The sequence below is a fragment of the Ruditapes philippinarum genome, unplaced genomic scaffold (assembly GCF_026571515.1).
Source record: "Ruditapes philippinarum isolate M1 unplaced genomic scaffold, ASM2657151v2 ctg1568_1_1_1_1, whole genome shotgun sequence".
NCBI lineage: Eukaryota > Metazoa > Mollusca > Bivalvia > Venerida > Veneridae > Ruditapes > Ruditapes philippinarum.
Genome location: NW_026853652.1, coordinates 1 through 24,573, shown reverse-complemented (window position 1 = coordinate 24,573; position 24,573 = coordinate 1). Strand labels below are relative to the sequence as shown.

The 24,573-nt window shown below is 32.4% G+C and overlaps 1 protein-coding gene across 2 annotated transcripts; it reads right to left on the bottom strand.

Annotated features, from left to right (window-relative positions):
• Positions 1 to 2,668: 2,668 nt before the first annotated feature.
• On the bottom strand, positions 2,669 to 22,234 carry LOC132737457 (uncharacterized). 2 transcript variants are annotated; one of them, XM_060724747.1, is made up of 4 exons: positions 22,039 to 22,234; positions 7,525 to 7,717; positions 7,120 to 7,227; positions 2,669 to 4,885 (listed from the first exon to the last, which is right to left on the bottom strand). In XM_060724747.1, exons 2-4 carry the CDS (start codon positions 7,646 to 7,648, stop codon positions 4,716 to 4,718), a joined length of 402 nt encoding a protein of 133 aa, XP_060580730.1. In that variant the 5' UTR covers positions 7,649 to 7,717; positions 22,039 to 22,234; the 3' UTR covers positions 2,669 to 4,715. The 2 variants fall into 2 exon arrangements, with proteins under 2 accessions (XP_060580730.1, XP_060580731.1); XM_060724748.1 differs by having other exon boundaries at positions 22,043 to 22,234.
• Between the last annotated feature and the right edge of the window lie 2,339 nt (positions 22,235 to 24,573).

The window sequence follows — 24,573 nt, the reverse complement described above, 5'->3', positions numbered from 1 at the left end:
ATGCTTAATATCTAAGGTCTAGCTATTTGTGTTTTTTAAAAGAAGACTTTTTAAGTTTTACTATATACAAATAAGTAAAATCAATGACCCCTCGGGCGGAGCCAATTTTGACCCCAGGGCATTTATTTGTATAAACTTGGTAGACACTGACTAGATGATGTTTCATGCCAAATATTTTTTTTTATTTATTATACCTTTATGACATACATGTACATAAATTTCACATACATTCATTTCACAAATTTACATAATAATATCAAATCATATCATAATTTGTTTTAGTGAATGTTATCTCTAGCTTAATTTTTACTTATGTCATAGAATTTTTTTTACTTTTTCACAAAAGGAAAAGAGAAGAAGTCAAAACAATAACAAGAGGGCCATGATGGCCCTGAGGTCGCTCACCTGTATATAGGCCCCCCAACCCCCCCCCCAACGTTGCAGGGCCAATTTAACCCAAGGGCTTTTATTTGCACAAACTTGGTAGACACCCATAAGAAGATGTTTCATGCTAAACATCTAAGCCCTAGCTCACTGGGCTTTTTAAAAGAAGATTTTTTTAAAGTTTTTACGATACACATATAGTTAAAAACAATGACACCCCAGGGGCCGGGCCAGTTTTGACCCCAGGGCTTTTATTTGAACAAACTTTGTAGACACTTACTAGAAGATGTTTCACGCTTAATATCTAAACTCTAGCTATTTGGGTTTTTTCAAAGAAGATTTTAAGTTTTTGCTATACACATATAAAGAAAATCAATGACCCCTGTGGGCGGGGCCAATTTTGACCCCAGGTCTTTTATTTGAACAAACTTTGTAGACACTCACTAAAAGATGTTTCATGCTTAATATCTTAACTCTAGCTATTTGGGTTTTCTCAAAGAAGATTTTTTTTAAATTTTGCTATACACATATAAGGAAAATCAATGACCCCCGGGGCGGTGCTTATTTTGACCCCAGGGCTTTTATTTGAACAAACTTGGTAGACACCTATTAGAACATGTTTGATGCTAAATATCTTAGCCATAGCTCTTCGAGTTCTTTAAACGAATATTTTTTAAGTTTTTACTATATGCATATAGGGAAAATCAATGACCCCCCGGGGCGGGGCCAATTTTGAGGGAAAATTGAGGGAAAGAAATTCATAAATCATATCAATGGTAAAAGTTGTCATATGTATCAATACTTGAATTGGAATTCAAGAGACTATGAAGGCAATTTCCATGCCTTCAACTTTAAAAATCCTGAGCTGGTAAAAATTTAAAGAAACAAGAATGACGAAACGACCAAATTACATGAAATTTTAATACTGACATTAAGTCATGTGCATAAATCTTCACTTATTGATACTGATAATGCAAATTCTAAGACACTCAAGTAATCAGTAATATTTCACGACCTATACAGGAAATATACGTACAAATATACATCGATCAGGCAGATTTCATGCCAACGAAGTATATGCCTTAACAAATAATACTGACTAGATTTCATTGTCAAAAGGCACATGCCAGGTTTCTTGGCAACAGCGTTATTAAGATAATGATTTTTTTTAAAAGTTACAAAAAGTAACGACGCTTATGTTTGACAAGCCCGTTTGACATCAAGCCAGGGCGGAAGGGAAGAAAGTAGTGATACGCATGTCTCAAATATTTTCGAGACGATTGCTCGTATGGGAAACCAAGCTACCATGTCATGTAATGTTGTAAATCAAAGTTTGACCAACCCTTTTATGCCCTTTTGACCAGCATTAATCAAAATCAGCAGGATGTGGCTAATTTGAAAAGGGCGGCACCAGAGCTGCAATCTGTGAGCCCATGGAAATTTTCCAGAACCAAGACGTCAATTGATGCCTTTTATTTACGCAAAAAATGTTAATAATTCATAAATTTCTATTGTTTTGTCAGATTAAAAACATACAAATTAAATTAAAATATATTATGCATAAAGAAGAATTATAGTTTTATTGTACAACTTCAATTATATTAAAATAGGAATCTGTTTCTAAACAAATCTGGGGGCCCTTAAGAGAGATAAAGTGTTGTATGAAATTGATTGATCTACGAGACTGACCTTATGTTGAAGGTTGGTCATAAATTTCCCTTAGGGCTCACACGCCCACCCACCCTGCTTAAATACCTTAAGATTTCTTGCACGCTAGAAATCATTCTTAAGTATGACCAAGCTTGGGTGTTGATGCTGCATCGGTAATCTGTGTAAGCCCTAAGAGAGATTTGTGCTGGATGAAATTATGATCAACCTTCAACTTACAGGTAAGTCTCGCTTAATCAGAGAAGTGTACGAACGGTTACTTAGCAGTAAGAATCATCATAGTCCAATGCAAGTTAGGCAGTAATTTAAAGAATAATATAATCGTAATGAGTGTAATTAACTATGAAATTACATAACATTACCAATCACATAAAACAGAAATTATGTGAACTGGGTGTTCAACAGTAACAATATTAAGTAGGCATAACTTGCAATTTTATCCTCTCTAAACAATTGAGAGTTCATCTACTCATAATACCATCCACAAACAATAGAGAGCAATGTATAAAATGCTTAAAATGTAATATAAGAAGTGCACAAAAGGTTAATAAGCCCTATTAATCAGCATTTTCCTACACAAGTAAGATGGTAGTAAAAAGATACAATAAAACTGATATAATCTTATTGGAATGTAATTGATTTGGAAACTACATGACAAGCAAATAAAACAGATCATGTTAATCATGGTAACTTATCTATTATTTCAACTATTATAACTTCACTGATTGTTAACTCATTAAATGAGCTGTCAAATGACACATACAAAGAAACAAGAGGGCCAAGATGGCCCTAAATCACTCACCTGACCCATCAAACTCATCTGAGCAATAACCCTGATAAGCATCCTGACCAAGTTTCATGACAGTTTAGTAAAACATGTGGCCTCTAGAGTGTTAACAAGGTTTTTCTATATTTGAGCAGTGTGATCTGGTTTTTGACTCCAGATGACCCATTTTTAAACTTGACCTAGAAATCATCAAAACAAACTTTCAGACCAATTTCCAGGATATCTGGATGAAAACAGTAGCCACTAGAGTGTTAACAAGATTTTTCTATTTTTAGCTACTGTGACCTAGTTTTTCATCCGAGATGACCCATGTTCTAACTCATCCGAGCAATTACCTAGACAAGCATCCTGACAAAGTTTGATGATGATTGAGGCAAAGATGTGACCACTAGAGTGTTAAAGAACAAATGTGGCAGACAATGGATGACGGACATTCAATGATCCTAAAAGCCCACCCTGAGCAAGCTCAGGTGAGCTAAAAACATAACTACACTATATAAAACCCAAAACTTGATTGAGAAAAGGCAAATTGAACACCATCATTAGTATACTCATTGTGTTCACCTTCTATGGAAAGTACCTAACTATACTTGTATCCTCCTCTGATTACATCAGAAGAATCACAAATCTTGAGAAGACTGGTTAGTTTTGGAAGGCAAGCCGCACTGCTCCAGTTATAATTCTTTAACACTTGCTGTTGTTGTTTGTTTTTGTTTTTTGTTTTTTTTCATAAAAAAATACTTAAATGCAAAATTCATATCACTATAATCATTGGTATATTTGATATCTTCTGAAAATGCCATTTTTTATGATTCTTTAACTCTTACCTTGCTATCAGCAAAAAATTCTTTAATGTAACCAGTGCAGACCGAGATGTGCATGCCTTCCAATCATGGTCTGCACTACTCGTTATTAAGTCTTTTGAAAATTTCCACCCAAAATGATGAATGATTTTGTCCTGGTTGAAAGATGGACAAGTCCAGTTCAGATATTTAGCATGGTAAGAGTTAATTGTTATTATAATGCAATACATTCTTTTAGGATGAACACCAGCCGGACTAAGTCTAGATGCTACATCATATGTTGTAGTTGCAAGAAAAAAGGTTAACATTAGGTTACATCATCTTACTTGACTAACTGGCAAATTGTTCTTATAACAACAAATATCAAATTTTAAGATTAATTAATGTAAAGAAGTGAGATCTCGAAATGAAATAATGCCCATCCAGCTATCAATCAGTTATTATCTGCAAAATTTAACTTTGATTGTTTTCAGTTTTATTGCTCTGTTTTAACTATCAATATCCAACATGATCTGTATATTTCCTTGGAATGGATCAGTAAAATATGTGGTACAGTCTTTTAAGAAGTTATTTAAATATTTGTAATTATCAATTTTTGGTAAACAAACCATCATTATAAAAGACATTGTTTTAAAAATACTTAATTCAGTTTAACAAGAATGAAAATGGGCATAGTGTTGCCTAAATACGAATATGGCACTAATGCTTTGCATAGTAATGATATTGATAATCTATCTAACATGAATGTATCAAAATTGTAAAATATAAGTCTAGCTACAAACATAATTTTGGAGTAAAGCATCACATCAAATACATTTCAATTAAACAATATATAATGTGTATTTATCACATGTACCATCTTGAAGAAGCTTCCTTTCAAAAATGTTGCTCTGATACAAAATCTTCTTTTAATCATGCATTTGTATGTACATATCTTTATCACCGGTCTAACACTATTTGCTCTTTGTGTTTGCTCTTTGTATTTCATTGTTACCAGAAATTGTTGCCATAGTAACATCACAAAAAAATCCAGCATGCATATAAACTATAAATCATACTAGTAGTAATCCTTCTCATCTTTCTATACTCCTCTTGTGAACATTAACTTCTATGTTGGAATCTTTTCTACCTTTGTTACCATGGATACCATTGGGGATGAGTTTCTGAAGTAACAAAGACTTGGTCTTGTTGCTTGAAGAGACATCATTATGTCTTTGATGCAATATATTATTATCACTAGCATCTGAAAAAAATCAAACTTTTTTATCAAAGTAGAAGGGATTTTCTTTAAAAAATTATCAAAATATAAAAGTTGATCTACCAACAGTTTAAAGTCAGGTTAATACAAAGTAGTTTTCTCAGAATGCAATTGTTGATTTTAAATTCATGAATCATATAATAAGAAAACGATATTGAATATTGTATATTTATTACTACATTGTAAATTTATTGAACAAGTTGACTTATATCATATTATATGGGCCTCCTGCAACATAATTATAAATATTGTTTTATTGAAATTTATTCAATAAGTTTAATAAATACAATATTGAATCTACATGAACATAATATTCAGTTTATTACATATATAAAATTAAAGTGGTTTATGGCAAAAGAGAATAATTTTTCATTTACAAGACTATGGTAACAAGAGGGCCAAGATGGCCCTAGATCGCTCACCTGACCCATCAAACTCATCCAAGCAATTACCTAGACAAGCATTCTGACCAAGTTTCATGACAGGTGAGTCAAAATTGTGACCACTACAGTGTACCAAGGATTTTCTATATTTGAGCAGTGTGACTAAGTTTTTGACCTCAGGTGAACCATATTCAAAATTGACTTAGAAATCATCAAAACAAACTTTCAGATCAATTTCCAGGATATTTGGATGAAAACAGTAGCCACTAGAGTGTTAACAATATTTTTCTATTTTTAGCTCCTGTGACCTAGTTTTTCATTCAAGATGACTATAACCAAACTCATCCGAGCAATTACCTAGACAAGCATCCTGACCAAGTTTGATGATGATTGAGTCATAAATGTGACCAGTAGAGTGTTAACAAGGTTTTTCTATTTTTAGCTTCTGTGACCTAGTTTTTCATCCGACATGACCCATGTTCTAAGTCATCTGAGCTATTACATAGACAAGCATCCTGACAAAGTTTGATGATGATTAAAAATGTTACCACTTGAGTGTTAACAAGGTTTTTCTATTTTTAGCTCCTGTGACCTAGTTTTTCATCCGACATGACCCATGTTTGAACTCATCTAAGCTAATACCAAGAAAAGCATCCTGGCAAAGTTTGATGATGATCGTGTCAAAAATTTGACCGCTAGAGTGTTAATGAACATGTGTGGACGGACAACGGACATTTAACGATCCTAAAATCTGACCCTTAGCTAGCTCAGGTGAGCTAAAAAGTAACATTAGCATGCTTTAATATTATTAAGCAAAATTTCAGACCCTGATGCAGGGCTAGCACTGGCAGATTTTTTCTTTGAGCCAATTTTTCGTGGCAAAAATTGCGTGCCTGTATCTTATTTTCAAGAAGGCAATGGTACTGCAAAATAACCAGAATTCAATTGTCAGACTTATTTATAGCATTAGTTCATATATTAAAAAGGCATGAGATATTTAGAAACATAAACTACATATATATCCAACTTTATTTTAGTAGCTACATTTTTATCACTTTAAAACTGATCATAAAAGCTTGCGGCTCAGTAGCTATAAGAATAACATTTTCCAGGCTAATTTGGTCAGCAATGTTTTCATAAAATCTAAGTTAGTGGCATGACAGTGACATCAGAACCACATTCCAATGTGCTGCTTCAGCTTGCTTGGTTAAAGTACATGTAGTCCAAACTCCTCGAAGCGGTTACTTCCCTTTATAAGTACACTAGAGCCGAAAAATTAAAGGGAAATCACTGCATAAAGATTGCATTAATTCTCGGGGAAGAAAAAATAGTTCCTGATTGGTTGAAGATTTCTAATATTGTGTTATTCTTTACAGATAAACATGTTTATATTAAGCTCCTTGATTATTTACATCAGTGTTAAACAACAGGTTTACCGTGAAATTAATAAGGGTTACCCTAATTTAGAATAATGTGGTTTTCTTATCTTAGAATTTCACGGTGGTCAAGGGGTTACACACTCGGTTAGTAAGCGAGAAGTCTGGAGTCCAATTTTTTAATCCCAGTTAAGGTAACTTTTTTTTTTATTTGTTTAAGCCAAATAAACATTGAATCGAATATCTGTGTTGCAATTAGCCTTATAGCTAATTTACTACAGTTATAACACTGGACACAGCATTGGTGGCACTATACAAAAACAAATTGGTTTCATAATCTCACAACCTTCACCTTTCTGACATTCTGAGACCCAAACAAATTCAGCGCCTTCTGTGCTTTGATTATTAAATGGGTTTATTACACTCCTGCGCCATGGCTTATGTGATAAAATGTACTTACTTATATTTGCATTAATTCTAATATGATTTCCAACTGACTGCATCTTATCATCAACAACTCCAGGTGGGACGTCGTTGGACTTCATTGCATGTGGTGAGGGGCTCAAAACTGGACAAAATATAAACATAATTAGCTGTAAATAATAGAACATATGAAAGCAGTGATTCTTAAACCAGTCAGCTTCACAAAAAATGACAAAAACAAAGAATTTAGTAAGGATTGGCATTGCAATTTTGGATTGCCAATGCCAATGTTTTATACAGAATCATGTATCTAATTCAGTGCTTACTGCTCAAAATACGAAAATTCAGTGAAACAGGACAGTCTTCATGTTAAACAACATGATTGTTTGAATAAGAGAAAACTATGATTCATAATGTTACAGAAATTAAAAAGTGAACTTACATGAGTAGATTATCACAGTGAAATGAATCACAAAGAAAATTATCGCAAGTTTTGGGAATATCTGTACCAGCCTAGCTATAGGTTGTGGTGAACAAAACAATGAACAATGTCTCTTCCCCGCCATGTCTATGATGTTGGTGTTTCAGTAGTAGATAATTGTTTCTATTTGCCAGACAGCAGTGAGAATCATCTCCTGAATAAAGAAAAAAGATCCATGATATTCATGATCATGAGAGATAAATTTTGTAACACAAGCTTGCAGTTATGAATCATAATAATGTGAATTTTACCCCTTAATCTCCTCAGCTTCTTAAATGGACTTGTTCAGCTTCTATTTTTGGTACTGTCCCACATCAATTTAGGGGATATCAAGATCTTAAGTTGACAAATATGTAGACTGGCCATTTTTTTTTTTTAAAATTAGAGCAACACAGAACATGTCGACTTTCCGACCTTACTGGTGGAGGAGGACCTCAGGTGCCCTTCAGTGCATTCTTTCAGGCATAAACATTTAGCACCTGAGTGCAACTACCGACATCCTACAAGCTAGCTAAATGGCATCTTACATGAAATAATCCAAAGTGCCTGTCAAGATTTAAACACAAAACGGTAAGGGGCAAGTGGTTTGAAGTCCATGATGTCCCTGGCTCTCTACTTAGGTGGCAAAGGCTTATTTTTGGTTGCAGCAGGTAAATAACTTAGGAGTTAAAGATGGTGGTTTTAAATACATGTATATCTTTCTTAAATTATCAAATTCATCTATGTAAATTTTGAATACATGTACCAATTAGTTTCATTATAGCTACATGTATTACAGACTTCTAAATTGTGCATGTTGATTTAATTTTAACTGAATTCTTATAACAATTTCTGCATATTTTTAATTTGATTTGATCTCTCTTAATTATGAACTTTATTAAATTTTCCTTTCAGCTGATAAAATCTTTATTTATATGCTCCTAAGGATTCTTAGAATTAAGAAAAAAAAGTTCACTATAAAAGGTTAATAGGAAATATTAAGCCTTCTTGTATTTATTACTTAATAAATTCACCAATACTTGCCACTATCATTAACATGACCACCCCCCCCCTCTCCCATATACAGCATTATTCTATTTTTATTAAGTACATGTAGATGAAACTGAAATAAATTCAATACTTTCAATTTGGTAAACATTTTGAGCCCACATAAGGTTTACTACCTGGATGTAAATAGGGGAGATAAACATGCAGTACATATCTGTAATATAGGCTTTGGAGTTGTCCTCCTTTAACTAAGACTGTGTGTCGCGAATAGAAGAGAGTACCATTATTGGAAAGAAATAATGAATATTTATTTAGCATGTAACATATAAAGAATCTAATCTCAGGTCCAGTTAAACAAACAAGTTCAGAATAATTGTTACTGTAAAGTTTAAACTATTTAGCATCTCATTAAGCTATAAAATGGTACTATCAAACAATGATATTTTCACAAGACATGAATTTACTTTTAAATTGTATTCATATTCTAAATTGTGAATCAATATTGTATCAATTGTTGAACATATAAAGGAAAAATCAATGTCTTGATTTTCAATGACAGCCCTACCTTGCTATATGGGATAATTATGGTGTGCATATTATAAAACTCAGACAAATATACAACTTTAAGGTTAATAAAAACATACCCATCTAATTTTTTGAAGTGTAACTTTTGGAAAGGTGAAAAAACACCCAATCCCCCTACACAACCCCTATGTTTTTTCCATTTTTTTTTTAAATAAACTCAAAAAATTTTTATTGCAATAAAACAAATAACAAGTTTATAGCCATACAAAATATAACCAGTTCAGTGACAATAGAAAGACATGCATGTTATATCATTTACAGAAGAGTACTGTAAAGACAAATACATAATATTTTTTCTAAACATTTTACGAAGTACGATTTTATGTGATAACATAAACAAATACAATACTATACGGTGACACTGTGTAAAATTTAAACTATACAGTATAATGATGTGTATTGATGTATATCTCTGTTTACCTAAAAAAAAGCATTTCATATACATAAAGTTATGATTAGGAGACACGTAATTTTGTTGCAAAATATATAAATTTCGATAAACTTATAATAGTTGCGTTTGATGTAGAAGACATAAGATTTTTAAATTTCGTTAACGTAGGCCAGTGACAATAATAGTTCTTCAAATATTTACGCCTTAGTTCTCTATATTTGGGGCAAACTAACAGAAAATGGTATTCATTCTCTAATGTATTCATGTTGCATGATAAACATACCCTCTGATCTCGCGGCACATTGTTATATCTTCCGATTTCTATATTAAGTTTATGAGAAGAGGTTCTGAAGCGGGCTAAAGCGTTCTTAAACCTTTGGTCAGTTATAACTTCCAAATACCGTTCTCTTTCGAAAGCGTGTTTAAATAAACTATATGTTTCTAAACGTCTAGAATTAACCACCTCTGAATACCATCTTTGGAGAAAATTATCAATTATTCGTTGTTTAATCTCCAAAAAGGGTATTTGTGTGTATATATCGGATTGTTGCAACCACACATAGAGAAACCCGTGTTCTTGCAAAATACTCTTTATTTGAAACGCCCAGTTACCGTCGTTAACATTACCTAGCTCGCAATCAGTTTTTCAACATAATGTAAACCTTTTTCTGAAGTGACGACTCATCTTGATTTAATATTTTCACCCAGTATTTAATCATATTAATCTTACGAATTACGGACATAGGTATTCTAGCTAATTCTCCATAGAGTGCATTTAAGTTTGTAGATTTTTTTACACTTAACATACGGCGCAGGAATTTCGTGTGAACATGCTCAATATCGTTAGCAGGGTGCATACCCCATATTTCCGATCCAAAATTTAAGATGGGCGATACCAATGAATCAAATAGCTTACATTTCTGATATATTGGCAGTTCTACGTTATTTAATATTGTAAAAAGATTGTGTAGCGCATAGCCAGCATGCTGCGCAATATTTTTCTGTGATCGATACCAATTTCCATTTTTAAAAAAAGTTAAGCCAAGATATTTAAAAGAATTAACTATTTCTATAACTTCATTATTTACATAAAAATTATAAGTAGTATGTCTCCCCTTTTCAAATATCATAGCCTTTGTTTTAGATGTGTTTATTTTTAACCCCCACGTTGTGCAATAATTTTCTATATCGTTTAAAATGGATTGAATTGTTTCCGGCGACGTCGCAAAAATGGCCTGGTCATCAGCATACAGTAGTATAAATAATTTAAGTTCATTTACAGTAAAAATTCCTTCAAGATTTGCATTTATATTTTCGACTACATCGTTTACGAAGAGCATGAACAAAAGAGGCGAACTCGGGTCACCTTGTTTCAGACCTATGTTCGAGTCGAAAAAGCCCGAAAGTTGAAAGTTATACCTTACACATGATCTCACTACGGTGTACATCGCTTCAATTGCTTTAACCATTTTACAACTAACATTTTCAGCCAAAAGTTTGTGCATTAGATAGGACCTATCAATTTTATCGAAAGCCTTCTCATAATCGATAAATATAGTGTACAATTTTTGACCAGCGTTAAGCGTCTTTGATATGACAGATTGAAGAATAAACATACAATCAGTTATAGATTTCTGTTTTTGAAACCCAAATTGATTTGGTACTAATTTATCATACTTATTGCTCCAGTCTGTTATACGATTAAGTAATAACTGTGAATAGATTTTAGCTACAATATTTATCAAATTTATAGCACGATAATTTGATGCATCGTTAGCATCACCTTTTTTAAAAATGGGTGTTATTATTCCATCACCCAAGATGTAGGGTACTCACCACTACTATAAATTCTGTTGTAAAGTGCAAGTAAAAACGGTGAAATATATTCATATGACGCCTTAAAAACCTCACCGGGCAAGTTATCAATTCCCGGGGTTTTATTATTATTTGAGAGAAAACAGCTGACCGAATTTCACTTTCGGAAAAGTCCTTGTCCAAATCATGACATAATATATTTTGCGAGAAATCTGGTTGATCGTTATTATTTAAATGACTTTCACCAAACAGAGTCTTGAAATGATCATACAGATTGTCTGTAGTTAATGTGTCCGCCTGTGGAGATATTTTCTTTACACTCTTTTTTATCTTTTTCCAGAATTTTCTAGGTTCCTTTTTTGCTAAATCGTTAATTTTTTACCTTCCCTTACCCTGAAATTATATTTAGCCCTTCTCTTAATTTTATTATATCGTGTCCTACAACGCACGAAATTGCACCGAGATTCATTATCTCTACTTCTATTGAATAAATTTCGCGCTGTTTTAAATTCCTTTTTGAATTATAACAACTTTGATCAAACCATTTTTTATTTTCTTTATAATTATGGTTTGGCGTTTTGTTTACAACGACCCTTCCAAAGATATCGAAAGTAGTTCTATACATTATATCGGTAAACTCGTCAACTACACGCTGGACTGACTCGCTCGACGCCTGATTGGCTAACCGATTTAAGTCGTCATGAATATTAATGAGCCGTGCGCGAAACTCGTCCAGTTTACTGTCGTCCCAGACTATCTTCGTGTAACTATCATCGTATTCTTGCGCAGTGGGCGTCTGCCTACAATCATGTGATTTCCTATACAGGCTAAACAAAAGCGGATTATGATCGGAATGTTCATTTTGTTCTAAAATCTCAAAATTCGACAAAGTATCGAAGTCATTGAAATTAAGTAATAAATAATCAACAGTACTTTGACCATTTTTTGAACAAAAGGTATATTCGCCTTTTCCATAATCATTTAACAAACGACCATTTGCAAGAAGTAGTCCTGTAATTTGACATATATCTAATAATCGCCTACCGTTGAAATCGAGCACGTGATCTTTGTTTACACGCGGTGGTATGTCACATGTATTTACCATAGACAAATCATTATCAATATATCTATCAAAGGAAAAAATAGTCTAAATAATCGGACGTTCGACTATTTAAGTCTCCAGTAACATATATTTTTCCTAAATTATTATACTTAATAATATCTAACTCTAATTGATCAAAAATATCAAAATCTACAGAAGGCAATACTTTAGAATAAAACAGGTGGTATATATATACATGACAGAGATATACATCTTCATTAAAGGGAAATAACTGTTCTGATACCTTAATCCATAATATTCCATATTGATTTTTATCAACAATCTTAATATATTGTTTAAGATAAGTCTTATAATAAAAAACTAATACCTCCACTATAGCGTCCTTTTTTTGTATTCACTGATTTATTTCCAAATAAATGTTCACAACTATAATTATTTATTTCCAAGTTAATATTTTCATTTTTTGAAAAACCACGTTTCATTTAAAACACTAGATCATATATTTGAATGAACTCTAAAAAAGTCCGAATCACATAATTTCCTTCTTAAACCGTTTATGTTCCAACACAAGATATTCAAAGAAGACTCTTCTCGACTTCCCTATTCCATCGGAATGTCTGGTATGTACTCTTCTCCCTCAATGAAAAGTTTTTTTCCCAATGAATTTTACGTTTTTGTGTTCATCCCTGGCGCGTTTTCATGACTGGATACAGTGGCTTTCGTGCCTCCCTGACACTTCTAGGTAGTTGGGCCCCGACGCCCCTTTTTGCTGATTTCATAGCGTCGGCGATATCCCGTTCAAAGGACGATTTCCGGACAGCTTCACGTTCCTCTAAGTAATGAAATCTGACCACCACGGGTCTGGGTTTCGAACCTTTTTTTCCCCAATTCTATGTGCGTTGTCGAACACAAAGTCATTGGCGGAATAGATTTTCAATATATTTTTGCAGAAGTCTTTTGCTAGCTGCTTACGGTTTTCTTCGGTTCCCTCCTCTGGTATTCCGCAGAATAATAAATTGTTACGCATTTATCGCGATTCTAGGTCCACTAACTCTTCGTCTAATTTCTCCGTTTTAACAAATAACTTACACGAGTTTTTGTCTTAACCTTTAATAGATTTGTGTTGTTTTTTTTTCAAATCGTCTTTTGTTCTTTTCATATCTAATTTCGATTTATCCAATTCTGACGACATAAAATCACACGATTTCTCGTTTTCCTCTAGTCGGGAATCCATGGATTTCATCTTTCTTTCAACTTCTGACAATTTTTGATTAATAGAAGTTACCTGTTTTTCAATGTTTTTTATGGATTCCAACTGGAGTTTAATCTGTTTAACCTCGTCCATTAATTCCACTGCCCATGGTGGGGCCGCCGACGGAAACCCAAAACTAGGACCAAAAGTCTGTTGCGTGGGCGAACCTTGCAATTGTTGTATAAAACCACCTGGTTGCCCATATTGTCCAGGAAACGCCATATCTGAGTATAAATAATTACACTGTCCACTATTTGTTAGCACAATACCCACGGGGGAGGAAGTGTTACACGAAGGATGGAGTTCTTATGATAACTTGTTTGGAGTTCTTATGATAACTGTTACGGAGTTCCTGGAAAACGTTACGGATTTCTGTGGAAAACTTTTCTATATACTTGGAGAACTCGCGTACAAAATGGTTATTTTTAACTTTAAATGGGGAGTTTGATGTGCTAAATTAAACTTTGATAATTAAGCTTGCCCTACATATTGTATTATGTTTCAGAAAAAATCTTTTAGTCCATATTTTGTCGCCGTTTAAAAAAAATCTGGTAGTTTTGAGAAAAATTACCAAATTACTTGCTAATTCGTACATATTGACCTTTTCATTTGTGATCTTCTTCGTTGCTATACTTAATTACCTAATTATTATAGAGAGTTGCAAACATAAAGCCCGGGCTAATAAATTTATACTCGACTTTTCAAATGTTACGGAGTTCTTGCGATAACTCAAAATATGTCCTGGAGTTCTTATGATAACTTTTGTTACTGCCAGTGTGTTTTTTGTGCCTAATCACGGCACGTTTAAGCGTATTTTATTAGTCAATAAGTGTGTAAATCATTATGAAGCATAGTACGCTTATCATTTGCACAAACATTTGGTTATATAACGTTGGTTTTTCAGTTCAAGAGATATTTTTCTTACCTCCGTTTCTTGTGTTTTTTTTGTGTTTGTTTTGGTCTGTGTGTGTGCGTTTTGTTTTATTTTATTGGAATGGCTGTAAACATACTTGATGTAGAACATTTACTTACAGGATAAAAATACGCTTTGAATTTAATACTCAAGCATGATTTCGTCATATATACATTATTCCTGGCAGTTTTAGAGAACATTAAGTAACTATGCTATCGGTATGCATGTAAATGGTTTTCAGCAAAATAGGAGGTAGTATGCACTACCTTTATCTAAATTTAATGAGGTGGGTGTCGTCTTTATGTATTCAACGGGTATTTCAATTCTAAAAGGTATCAGTTTTTGTCATAGAAACGTATAAAGTTCTATGACAATGATATGACGATAGAAAGTAAGTCTTCAATAAGATATGTGAGTCACCGTAAGGTTCATGCCGTTTATCGACCTTGTTTCTTTCTCTATTAAATCCAATGTAGCATCACGTGACGTACAGCAATCTCCATATTTCGGAAAATTACTGCATACATTTTTCTTATCCTAGTTGTGGAAATTTTGCAACAACTTTTGCTGTAATAGACTACAAAAATATATTGTCGAACTTCTTTCGCTCGAACCCGTAGGGCACGTGCAAATCTGTCGAAGAGATCGGTAGTAATCGGTTGATTTTTTTATGCATAAAAAGATCATACATTTCGGGTGCATGGGTGTGAAGGGTATCCCGGTTATATACGATACATGGTATATAATGATAAAATTTACTTAGCCGCTTCTTGAGGGAAGCCCAACTACTTATTGTCTGCTTTAGAAAGGCGGTTGCTTAACCATGTAACTGAGAAAAAAGTGTAAGTTTTAAACAATTTTTCCTTGGCGGTTTAAGCCATGTTACTGCTGAATACAGGTGTCCGCTGATTCAGGTTTTCCTGAAGATTTTTGTTTGCTTGTTTGTTTCATTTTACGCCTTTTCCCAACAGTATTTCAGTCATATAGGCGGGTAGTTTCCTAACCATCGTTCCTGGAGAGTTACACCAGTACTAGACTACCTTCGTCCGTGCTAAACTACCAAAGCATCTCCCGGGGATCGAAACCACGCCAGAGAGGTAACTGGATTAGAAGTCATCGACTCAAACCCCTCGACCACGGAGGCGGTCCTTCCTGAAGATAGCTTAGCACCTGTTTATCCTATGTAGACTGTACACCAAAGCAGTTTCATGTCTTCTCCAGATATATTGAATGATCGTGTTTTAATTTTGCCACATGGCCTCAATGTTGCATTTGCGGAAACTTATGACATAAAACTTTTGTTGACGAACAGTATACACAGAAACATTAAGTGCATTCGTTGGGTTTTGTAATGTCAATATGATTTCGCACAACTTTAATTAGGAACTAAAACACGATCAAAACCAACGTTATATAACCAAATTTTTGTGCAAATGATAAGCGTACTGTGCTTCATAATGATTTACACACTTATTGACTAATAAATTACGCTTAAACGTGCCGTAATTAAGCGCAAGAAACACACTGGCAGTAACAAAAGTTATCATAAGAACTCCAGGACATATTTTGAGTTATCACAAGAACTCAGTAACATTTGAAAAATCCGGTATACATTTATTAGCCCGGGCTTTATGTTTGCAACACTCCACTATAATTAGGTGATTATGTATAGCAACGAAGAAGATCACAAATGAAAAGGTCAATATGTACGAATTAGCAAGTAATTTGGTAATTTTTCTCAAAACTACCAGATTTTTTTTAAACGGCGACAAAATATGGACTAAAAGATTTTTTCTGAAACATAATACAATATGTAGGGCAAGCTTAATTATCAAAGTTTAATTTAGCACCTCAAACTCCCCATTTAAAGTTAAAAATAACCATTTTTTACGCGAGTTCTCCAAGTATATAGAAAAGTTTTCCACAGAAATCCGTAACGTTTTCCAGGAACTCCGTAACAGTTATCATAAGAACTCCAAACAAGTTATCATAAGAACTCCATCCTTCGTGTAACACTTCCTCCCCTGTGATACCTGATGTGTAATCCGTTTTATATTTTTTTGATAAATCAGTCACATGGCTATCTCCACCCAAGCGTTGAGTGAGTAATGGCGCGTCAGTTTTTTCCAATGGCGAAGTCGCCTGCCTTTTATTTTTCTTCTTTTTCTTAGTTTCTGCCTTTGAATATGGCGGATTTTTCTGCGCAGACATTAGTATTCCAGTTTATACACGTTTTAAAACACTTCATATCTACTAATTCCTCTTGTAAACAATAAAATTTTAACATTTTATACGGAGCTCGAAAAACAGCATGTCTTCACTGAACTTGACCTTGACCTTTTTATATAGTAATAATACTACAAATTATGAAATATGGAATGAGCCTATTGTATATACCGTATACTCTTGTTAAGACCCGGGGTCTTACAAACCTAAACACATATACACACATGTAAATTACAGAAGTATATAATTATGATCATATGACTGACCATAGCTGGTTCTTTTACATGCATATAAATTTCTAAGAAGAATAAATTCTGAATACCTGTCAAAGACAAATAAATTCATAATACCTATCAAAGTGAGTTTATGACAAATTAAAGTGACATTAAGTTATATATAGATAGTGAACACTTAGGTATATAAAAGTCAAATCATGTTAACATTTTGCCATAATTCCTTTCAATTTTATGATTTACTTCCCATTTTTATATCTTAAACAGATTAACAGTATTTAACCTCAACATTTTCCAATATTAAATGTTGGTCAATCAACATTATATAACAGTGACAATTATTATTTCAAATATTTTTTGATATACACAGTTAATTCAGCTTAACTTAACAATTAAAAAAGGTGCATAATGTCACTGGGACTATTTTAAATATTTTTAAAATATTTAATTATTGACGACAGCTTCCCTGTTATGTATTCGTCAGTATTTTCTTCTAGCCTAATATTTAACAAGCTTTCTTATTGGATATTCATATCTCGTTTTTTTGATTGGTCGTAGTAGTTTATTTAACGACGCTGCCAGTTATTCGCGCCACTTCTTGATTTTTTGTTTATAAGCGTCACTGTTTGAACAACATTTTTGCCCGCCCGCCCTTCAACAAGCCCATTTATGTAGTTTTATTATTATTATTATTTATTTATTTTATTTTTTTTTTTCGTTTTGTTTTTACATTCATATGTTCATGTTGTTTATTTGTCTTTCATCTTTATTTCATTTCATATTTTGTTTTAATAGTTATTTCCTTATTTAATTTATTGTTAATAGTTTAAAAATCAATTGTTGTGCATCCTATGCTTTGCATAATTTGTTTACTGTCATGAATCAATGTCATTTAAGTTCAGTGTTATAGGCGGGTATTTATGCTTGTTGCATTTATGTTCTACATTGTCTGTATTGCATGTTTGTTTAATTATCTGATAATTGAATTGTCTTCTTGTGTTGCATGTTTGCTTACTTATCTGATAATTGATTAGTCTTACATGTATTTCTTGTATTGCTTGTATATTTATTTGTTAATGTAATAGTCTTACAGTGACGCACATTCATTCATTAAAAATTTAATTATTACTTTGGTTTGAGTCGTTATTTAGCAAGGATAATAATTTGACTTTTTAATATCTTACAATTATGTAGTCTCACTCTGGTTACTGCCACTGTATTACAAAATACAATGTACATGATGTGGTATTGTATATCATTATGTACTAGAATATGCACAGATATGTAATGTATATGTATCATTTGAATTGTTGGTGTGTGGCTAAAATTATATTCATGTAGTTACTATAAATAATTAAAGTATTTAAAGTATTTATAAAATTTATTTTCAGTATTTATATGGATCAACATTTTTAGTTGTTTTACTGAAAATATGATGTTTTAAAAACATTTTTAATAAAAAATTATTTTATTTTTTTAAAAAGTGGGAATGGTCATGCACAATATAATATCCAAGCCATGCACCAACTGCCTGTAATTTTAATAATGTACTTTTTATTTTTCACCCTGAAACAGATCACTGGTAAACACTTCTAGGGAAATTATAAATGTATAAACGGACAGCTAGACAGACAAACCCAGATAATAGCTAACTAATTAATTGTACTATACTTCAGTTAGGGCCTTTTTTCACTTACCCTAATTAATACCATTTTATTTTAATATTAACTATGGATGGCTTTCCAAATTTTAAAAGAAAATCCCATACTTTTCCCCAATAACTGCATCAAAATTTTCCTTAAAGAACAGAAACAATCTTTTTTAGACTCAAATTGATATAGAGGATATTTGTTTAGTTCAGTGTAAGATCGGAATATATTTCACTGAGTGAGCACCAAAAGGTATATTTCACGAGTGGCGCAGCCACGAGTGAAATATGAACTTTTGGTGTTCACAAGGTGAAATATATTTCAATCTTACACTAAACTAAACAAATTTTCTTTTTATTACATGCAAAGGAACGTTTTAAAAAGACATTTAACCTAATACTGAATGAAAAGCGCGCCAAATAATAATACAACGTGACGTCATTTACGACGTCACATCATTAAGTTGGTACCCAGTACTGTACTAGTGCACGCTGGTATTTCACTGAAACAACGTAAGGGGCTTAAATTCAAAACAGTGAAATTATCAAAGTGGTAATGTTTTAATAAGATAGATAATTAAATTAATTAGAAAAAAAGTAAAAATGATTATACCTATATCCATTGCTCCTCTATACTTCATTAAATTTGAATAATTTTCACTTAAACACTATGCATTAATGACAATTTAACTTAAGATCACTCTGGATGAATGTGCAGCAGTTCATTAAACCTGAATAATTCAGGCACATGGCATTTAATATCACTCTGCAGAAAAAGTTGCTTATTTTTTCCCATAAAATAAATCCATGACAAACTATAGAACCTATCACATTCTAAAATTAAATGAAGTTAATTATTTTCTAAAACAGAAAAACTCAGGTCCTTTGTTCACATTGGCGCCTAGCATTATGGCCAGCTTATCAGCAGTGTTTATTTTTAGTAACGGTGGGTTTATACTACAGGAAGAACTTGTTACAAAGAAGGTCAGTTACTAGGAAATAGTTACAGTGCATATTATTCATTATGGACTGCCTGTTTCTATGGCAATGAATATTAAGAAAATGTTATCTTGTTGTCCATCTGGAACACATCACACCAACTTTCATGCTTTTGGTGAACCGAGTTATAATCAAAACAAATGTGTAAGCTGATCAATGTGGGGTTTTATACAATGGGAACAATGTGATTAAAATAATGAACACTAGTAATTGTACTGTCAAATTACAGCAGTACAGATGGGCTGATACTTTATGTTTTACACACAGATTATATAATTTTCATTTTAAGTATCTACATTTTAAGTATTGTCTTTTGTGAAACAATGCTATCTGTTTCATTATAATAGAATATAAAAAAGTAAAAGTCTCACTGGCGCACTGCTTTCAGAAAAAAAGAAAGCAACTGTGAGGAAATATTATGATTTTTGCATAACTGTACAATCATTTACATGACCTATATATTTATTTATTTATTTTTCTTTTTGTTGAAAACTTATCAGTTTTGACTGTATACCTTGACACAAAAATAAGTTTTCTTCCTCATAAAAGTAACTTTCAGAAAGCAATATATGCACACTTTGTAAAATGTGTACATGTACTAGTAGGCTCTAATGGCATAATTAAAATGGGGGGGGGGGGTAGTTGGGGAGAATCATAGACTGTATTCTGGAGGGGTGGGGAATGGGTGGCAGGTAGAGATACCTTGTAGAGAGTGAATTTTTACCTTTTGTGGTTCAATTTAACTGCACGGTATAATAAATAAAATATATTAAAGGTAATTCATTTTGTTATGTAATACATATTCACGTATGTGTTTTATTATTTTTATAAATTATGAGTCTTTTGAACAAGAGCTGTCAGTACGACAGTGTGGTTGACTTTTCTCAGTGCTCTATAGTAAAAACAAGAGCCTGGATAATTTAGAATTTTCTAAGTTGAAAAGGGAGATAATTCTGTCAAAATTTAGGTTGAGTTATTGGCCTTGGACAGTAACCTCCTATTATCCACTCAAAAAAGGGTGACACATTTTCTTCAGTTAGTTTTAGAAATACCAACTTGCATTCTAAACTTAACCAAAAGTGTGACACTGATGCTTGGGTGAGTACATAATATAGCTCTCCCTCAATTCTCCTATTATTCAAGTTTAATAGACTTAACCATATCATTATGGGTATATGAAGTTGATCATTGTGACATTGTGTACAAAATATTCATGTGATTTATTTAGATTATAGGACATTTAGTTCATAAAAGACTCTTTATCAAGTCTATCTTATATCAGATATTTGCTGTAATAGTGCACCTCATTGAGTATAAACTCTATACACTTAAAATCAATACAGACACATTACACTACAAGATCTATAATGCTTAAAATATCTTTTTAAATTTGATACCTTTACATTATCACATAACACTTGCAGTATAGCTAAAAATATTTACTTCCTACTTTAATTATTATTAAGATTAAAAATTTCAGTCACAATTAAAAGAAGACTTACTAGTTCAAATATTTAGACGAAAACCACAGATTTGAAGCTATTTTTTACAATGGTCAAATCCGCTTTTGCTGTAAACATAAACCTTTAAAAAAAAGAAAATGCGAAAGACTTAACATATAGAATTCTAATTCTATCCATATCAAATTTAACAACTGCAATATTTTAAAATTATATACACCTTCCCATATTTAATGGCATGGGCATGAATATTTTTTTTCATAGATCTAGAGTTATTATAGCCAGCATTGGTACAGTACAGATCTTGTGAAAATAAATCAACACTCAACAATTCAGTAAAGTTTAACTGGTATACATATTATGCACATCTGCAGTCAATTCCTAGTACTATGCGATGAGGTATTGTCATATTTTATGTATCAGGTCTACAGTACAGCAATATTCTGACCCAGAACAAACTTATTGTAGTAGTACTGTAGTACAGTAGTGATAGCTTTGGCAACTCACTATATTTTGACTATTCACTTCCCTGTCTTGCACCTCCGTCCGGCCCTCACCCTGCCACCCCCCTCATTTTCACAATATCCTTCACGGATGTCACGTGATATATAGAAGACACTTCAAATAAGTGAACAATGGCTAAGTGACAGCTAACTATAACAAATTTCAAATTATTTTAACTTATAGAACACTGTAGAAATATGACATATATACAGTACGTTATAATTAAATTATTATTTACACTGTATTTGTAACACAATTACGAAAAACCCCCTTTAACAGTAAGGGTAAAAATTTGTTGCTCGTGTACAATTATCATGATTATAGGCATGCTGCAAAAGAATGCAATCAAATGATTATTGATATGACAATAATTTTTGCAAATTTTAAAAATAATCTTACCTACACATTCTAAAATCATTCCATTACAATGATTACACACAGAAGAATGTGGTACACTATTTATTTACACACCCGATTGCAGCTGATGGGTTTTACAGTTTAATAGTACTCTACAGTATTAAGCGAGTCTGCCTGATAAAAGATAACACACTGTTGGCCTACAGTTCGATTCGCATTGTGTAAATCCTTGTAAGGGCGGTAATCGATAATTACAAGTATGATAATATTGAAAACACGTGCACGATTTCTTTGCATACGTCAAATTGAGCACCGCATTTATCCAGGGTATGATAAACGTTGCTGATTTATCAGATCATCTGATATAAATCTAGCCATCTAGATCTTATATATCTGGAATATTTGGCCTAATTACAGATCTAGATCGAGTTAAAATCAGACAGATCTATAGGCTGGATCAATTCATTTATTTAAATATATATATTGGTTCAAGATAATATCGAGTGACATTTGCACGGACGTCCGTACAAGTTTGGACAAAATTCCCGGGGTGTTTAATTTTTAAAATTCCCATTCATTCTTGTCATGTACACCTTGTAAAACACATGTAGATTTGGAAGAGTTTGACATATACAATCATGTAGATCCTGGGTAGGGGTGGGTGCGTGGGGGATCTAAATAACTATGCATAATAAATTATGAACTGTTGAGAAACATTTTCCAACCCAAGTCTTAATATAGAGAATTTATAAACATTATCTTTGACCAATACCTTTCATATAGAATAGCCCTGGTTCAAATGGCTCAAACCTCAATACTGAATAGTCCAGGTATGAGCAGATATTACACCCAGAACAATATGCAAGAAAATATATATTGATATTGCTATGGCTTTTTAAAACAATGCACTTTCGGAGGGGACCGTTCGCTCTCTCCGTTTTTTCCAGAATAATTATAGTCTTACTGCGAAAAATACACCCAAATAGTTTTTCACTCAATCCGGGCTAAGAAGATCACAAACATGATGTTCATTCTATTTCTGAGTATTTTTCTGAATAACTGTTGGATATCTTTCTGTTTTAAGTAGTCCAGCTGATTTATGTAAAAAAATTCAAATTTATGTTTAAGGCTGTTCAGGGTCTTTCAAATAGAAATAGAAAGACTCTTGGTCATTGGACCTCAGTGGAGTTCCTTTAAGATATGAGATATATAATAAAGAACTATTTTTATTGATATTAAAACAAAGGATAAAATATATATGGCTGATTGATTTTAATAATAGATTAGAAGACTCGACAAGAGCACTGTTTTTTAGAACAATAGTTAGTTTTAATTTTAGTAAATATCTAGATGTTATAAATATACGTAAGTACAGACACGGATTTATATTGTAATATAAATCCGTGGTACAGAATAGCTCTAGCACGTTTACGCATGTCATCTCATAGATTAGCTGTAGAATCTGGAAGGCGGAGAAAACCAGAATGTGTTCCTTTTAATGAACGAATTTGTCATATATGTAATACATTAGAAGATGAATACCATTTTGTACTTGTATGTAATATGTTTAAAGAACTTCGTAAAAAATATATCAAGAGATATTATTGGAATCACCCTAGTAATTTTAAACTTATTTCTCTTATGAATACAGAAAATGTAACAGATATTCGTAATTAAGTATAGGTTAGTGTTTAATAATATGTATTAACAAAAATAATTGGTCAAGCCTGCCGCAGGCAGGCGACCAATTATTTTTGTTAATGCATATTATTAAACATTAACCTATTTAATGATCAACATTATTTTTTTTTTCACAAAAACAAGGCATTTCTCTAAATCACTGATAGCTCCGCCCTTTCGCTCTACAAGATGCCTACACCTTGTCAAGTTTCTAACATTTCACATTTAGATTAAAGCTAAATAAATGGCCCTTTCAACATATAATCAGGCAAATTTTTACTGAAATGTCACAGAATTTATACCTTTATCTACAGTAATTACATGTAGGTAAAAACAATAAAGTTAATAAAATGTGTACATCCTTTTAAAATAAATGGAAAATGTGAGAAAAATACATAAGAGATTATTAATTATTTGTAAAACAGTTTACAGATGGAGGGGATCAGTTTACAATGAGTTTTCCAGCCAAAAATGTAATCATTGTATTCTTAATATCATTGGATTGTTAATGCAGTTCATTCCTATCAAGTGAAAGAAAATAAGTTTTTGGTTACTTTTTCTAGGAAACATAAAGTTAAAACAGTCAGCAATTTATAACAGATATTTTTATTAGAGTTAAAAGGATATAAATAAGTTACTATGTAATCATTTGTCTCTGCGTGCCCCACATGTATTATCTATGTAATAAATCATTTGATTGTATCCTCACATTTAGAAAGCCTTATTATTTTTACGTTGGCATTGTTTTGCTAACCTTTATAGTTTCCAATTCAGAGTGCAAACCACACCTCTAACACCTCCCTAATATAATGCATTTACTGAAATTGGTTAGACTGGTTAGACGACAGATTAAGTAAATTTTATTTAGTTAGTACACATTAACCAAAGTTAACCAAA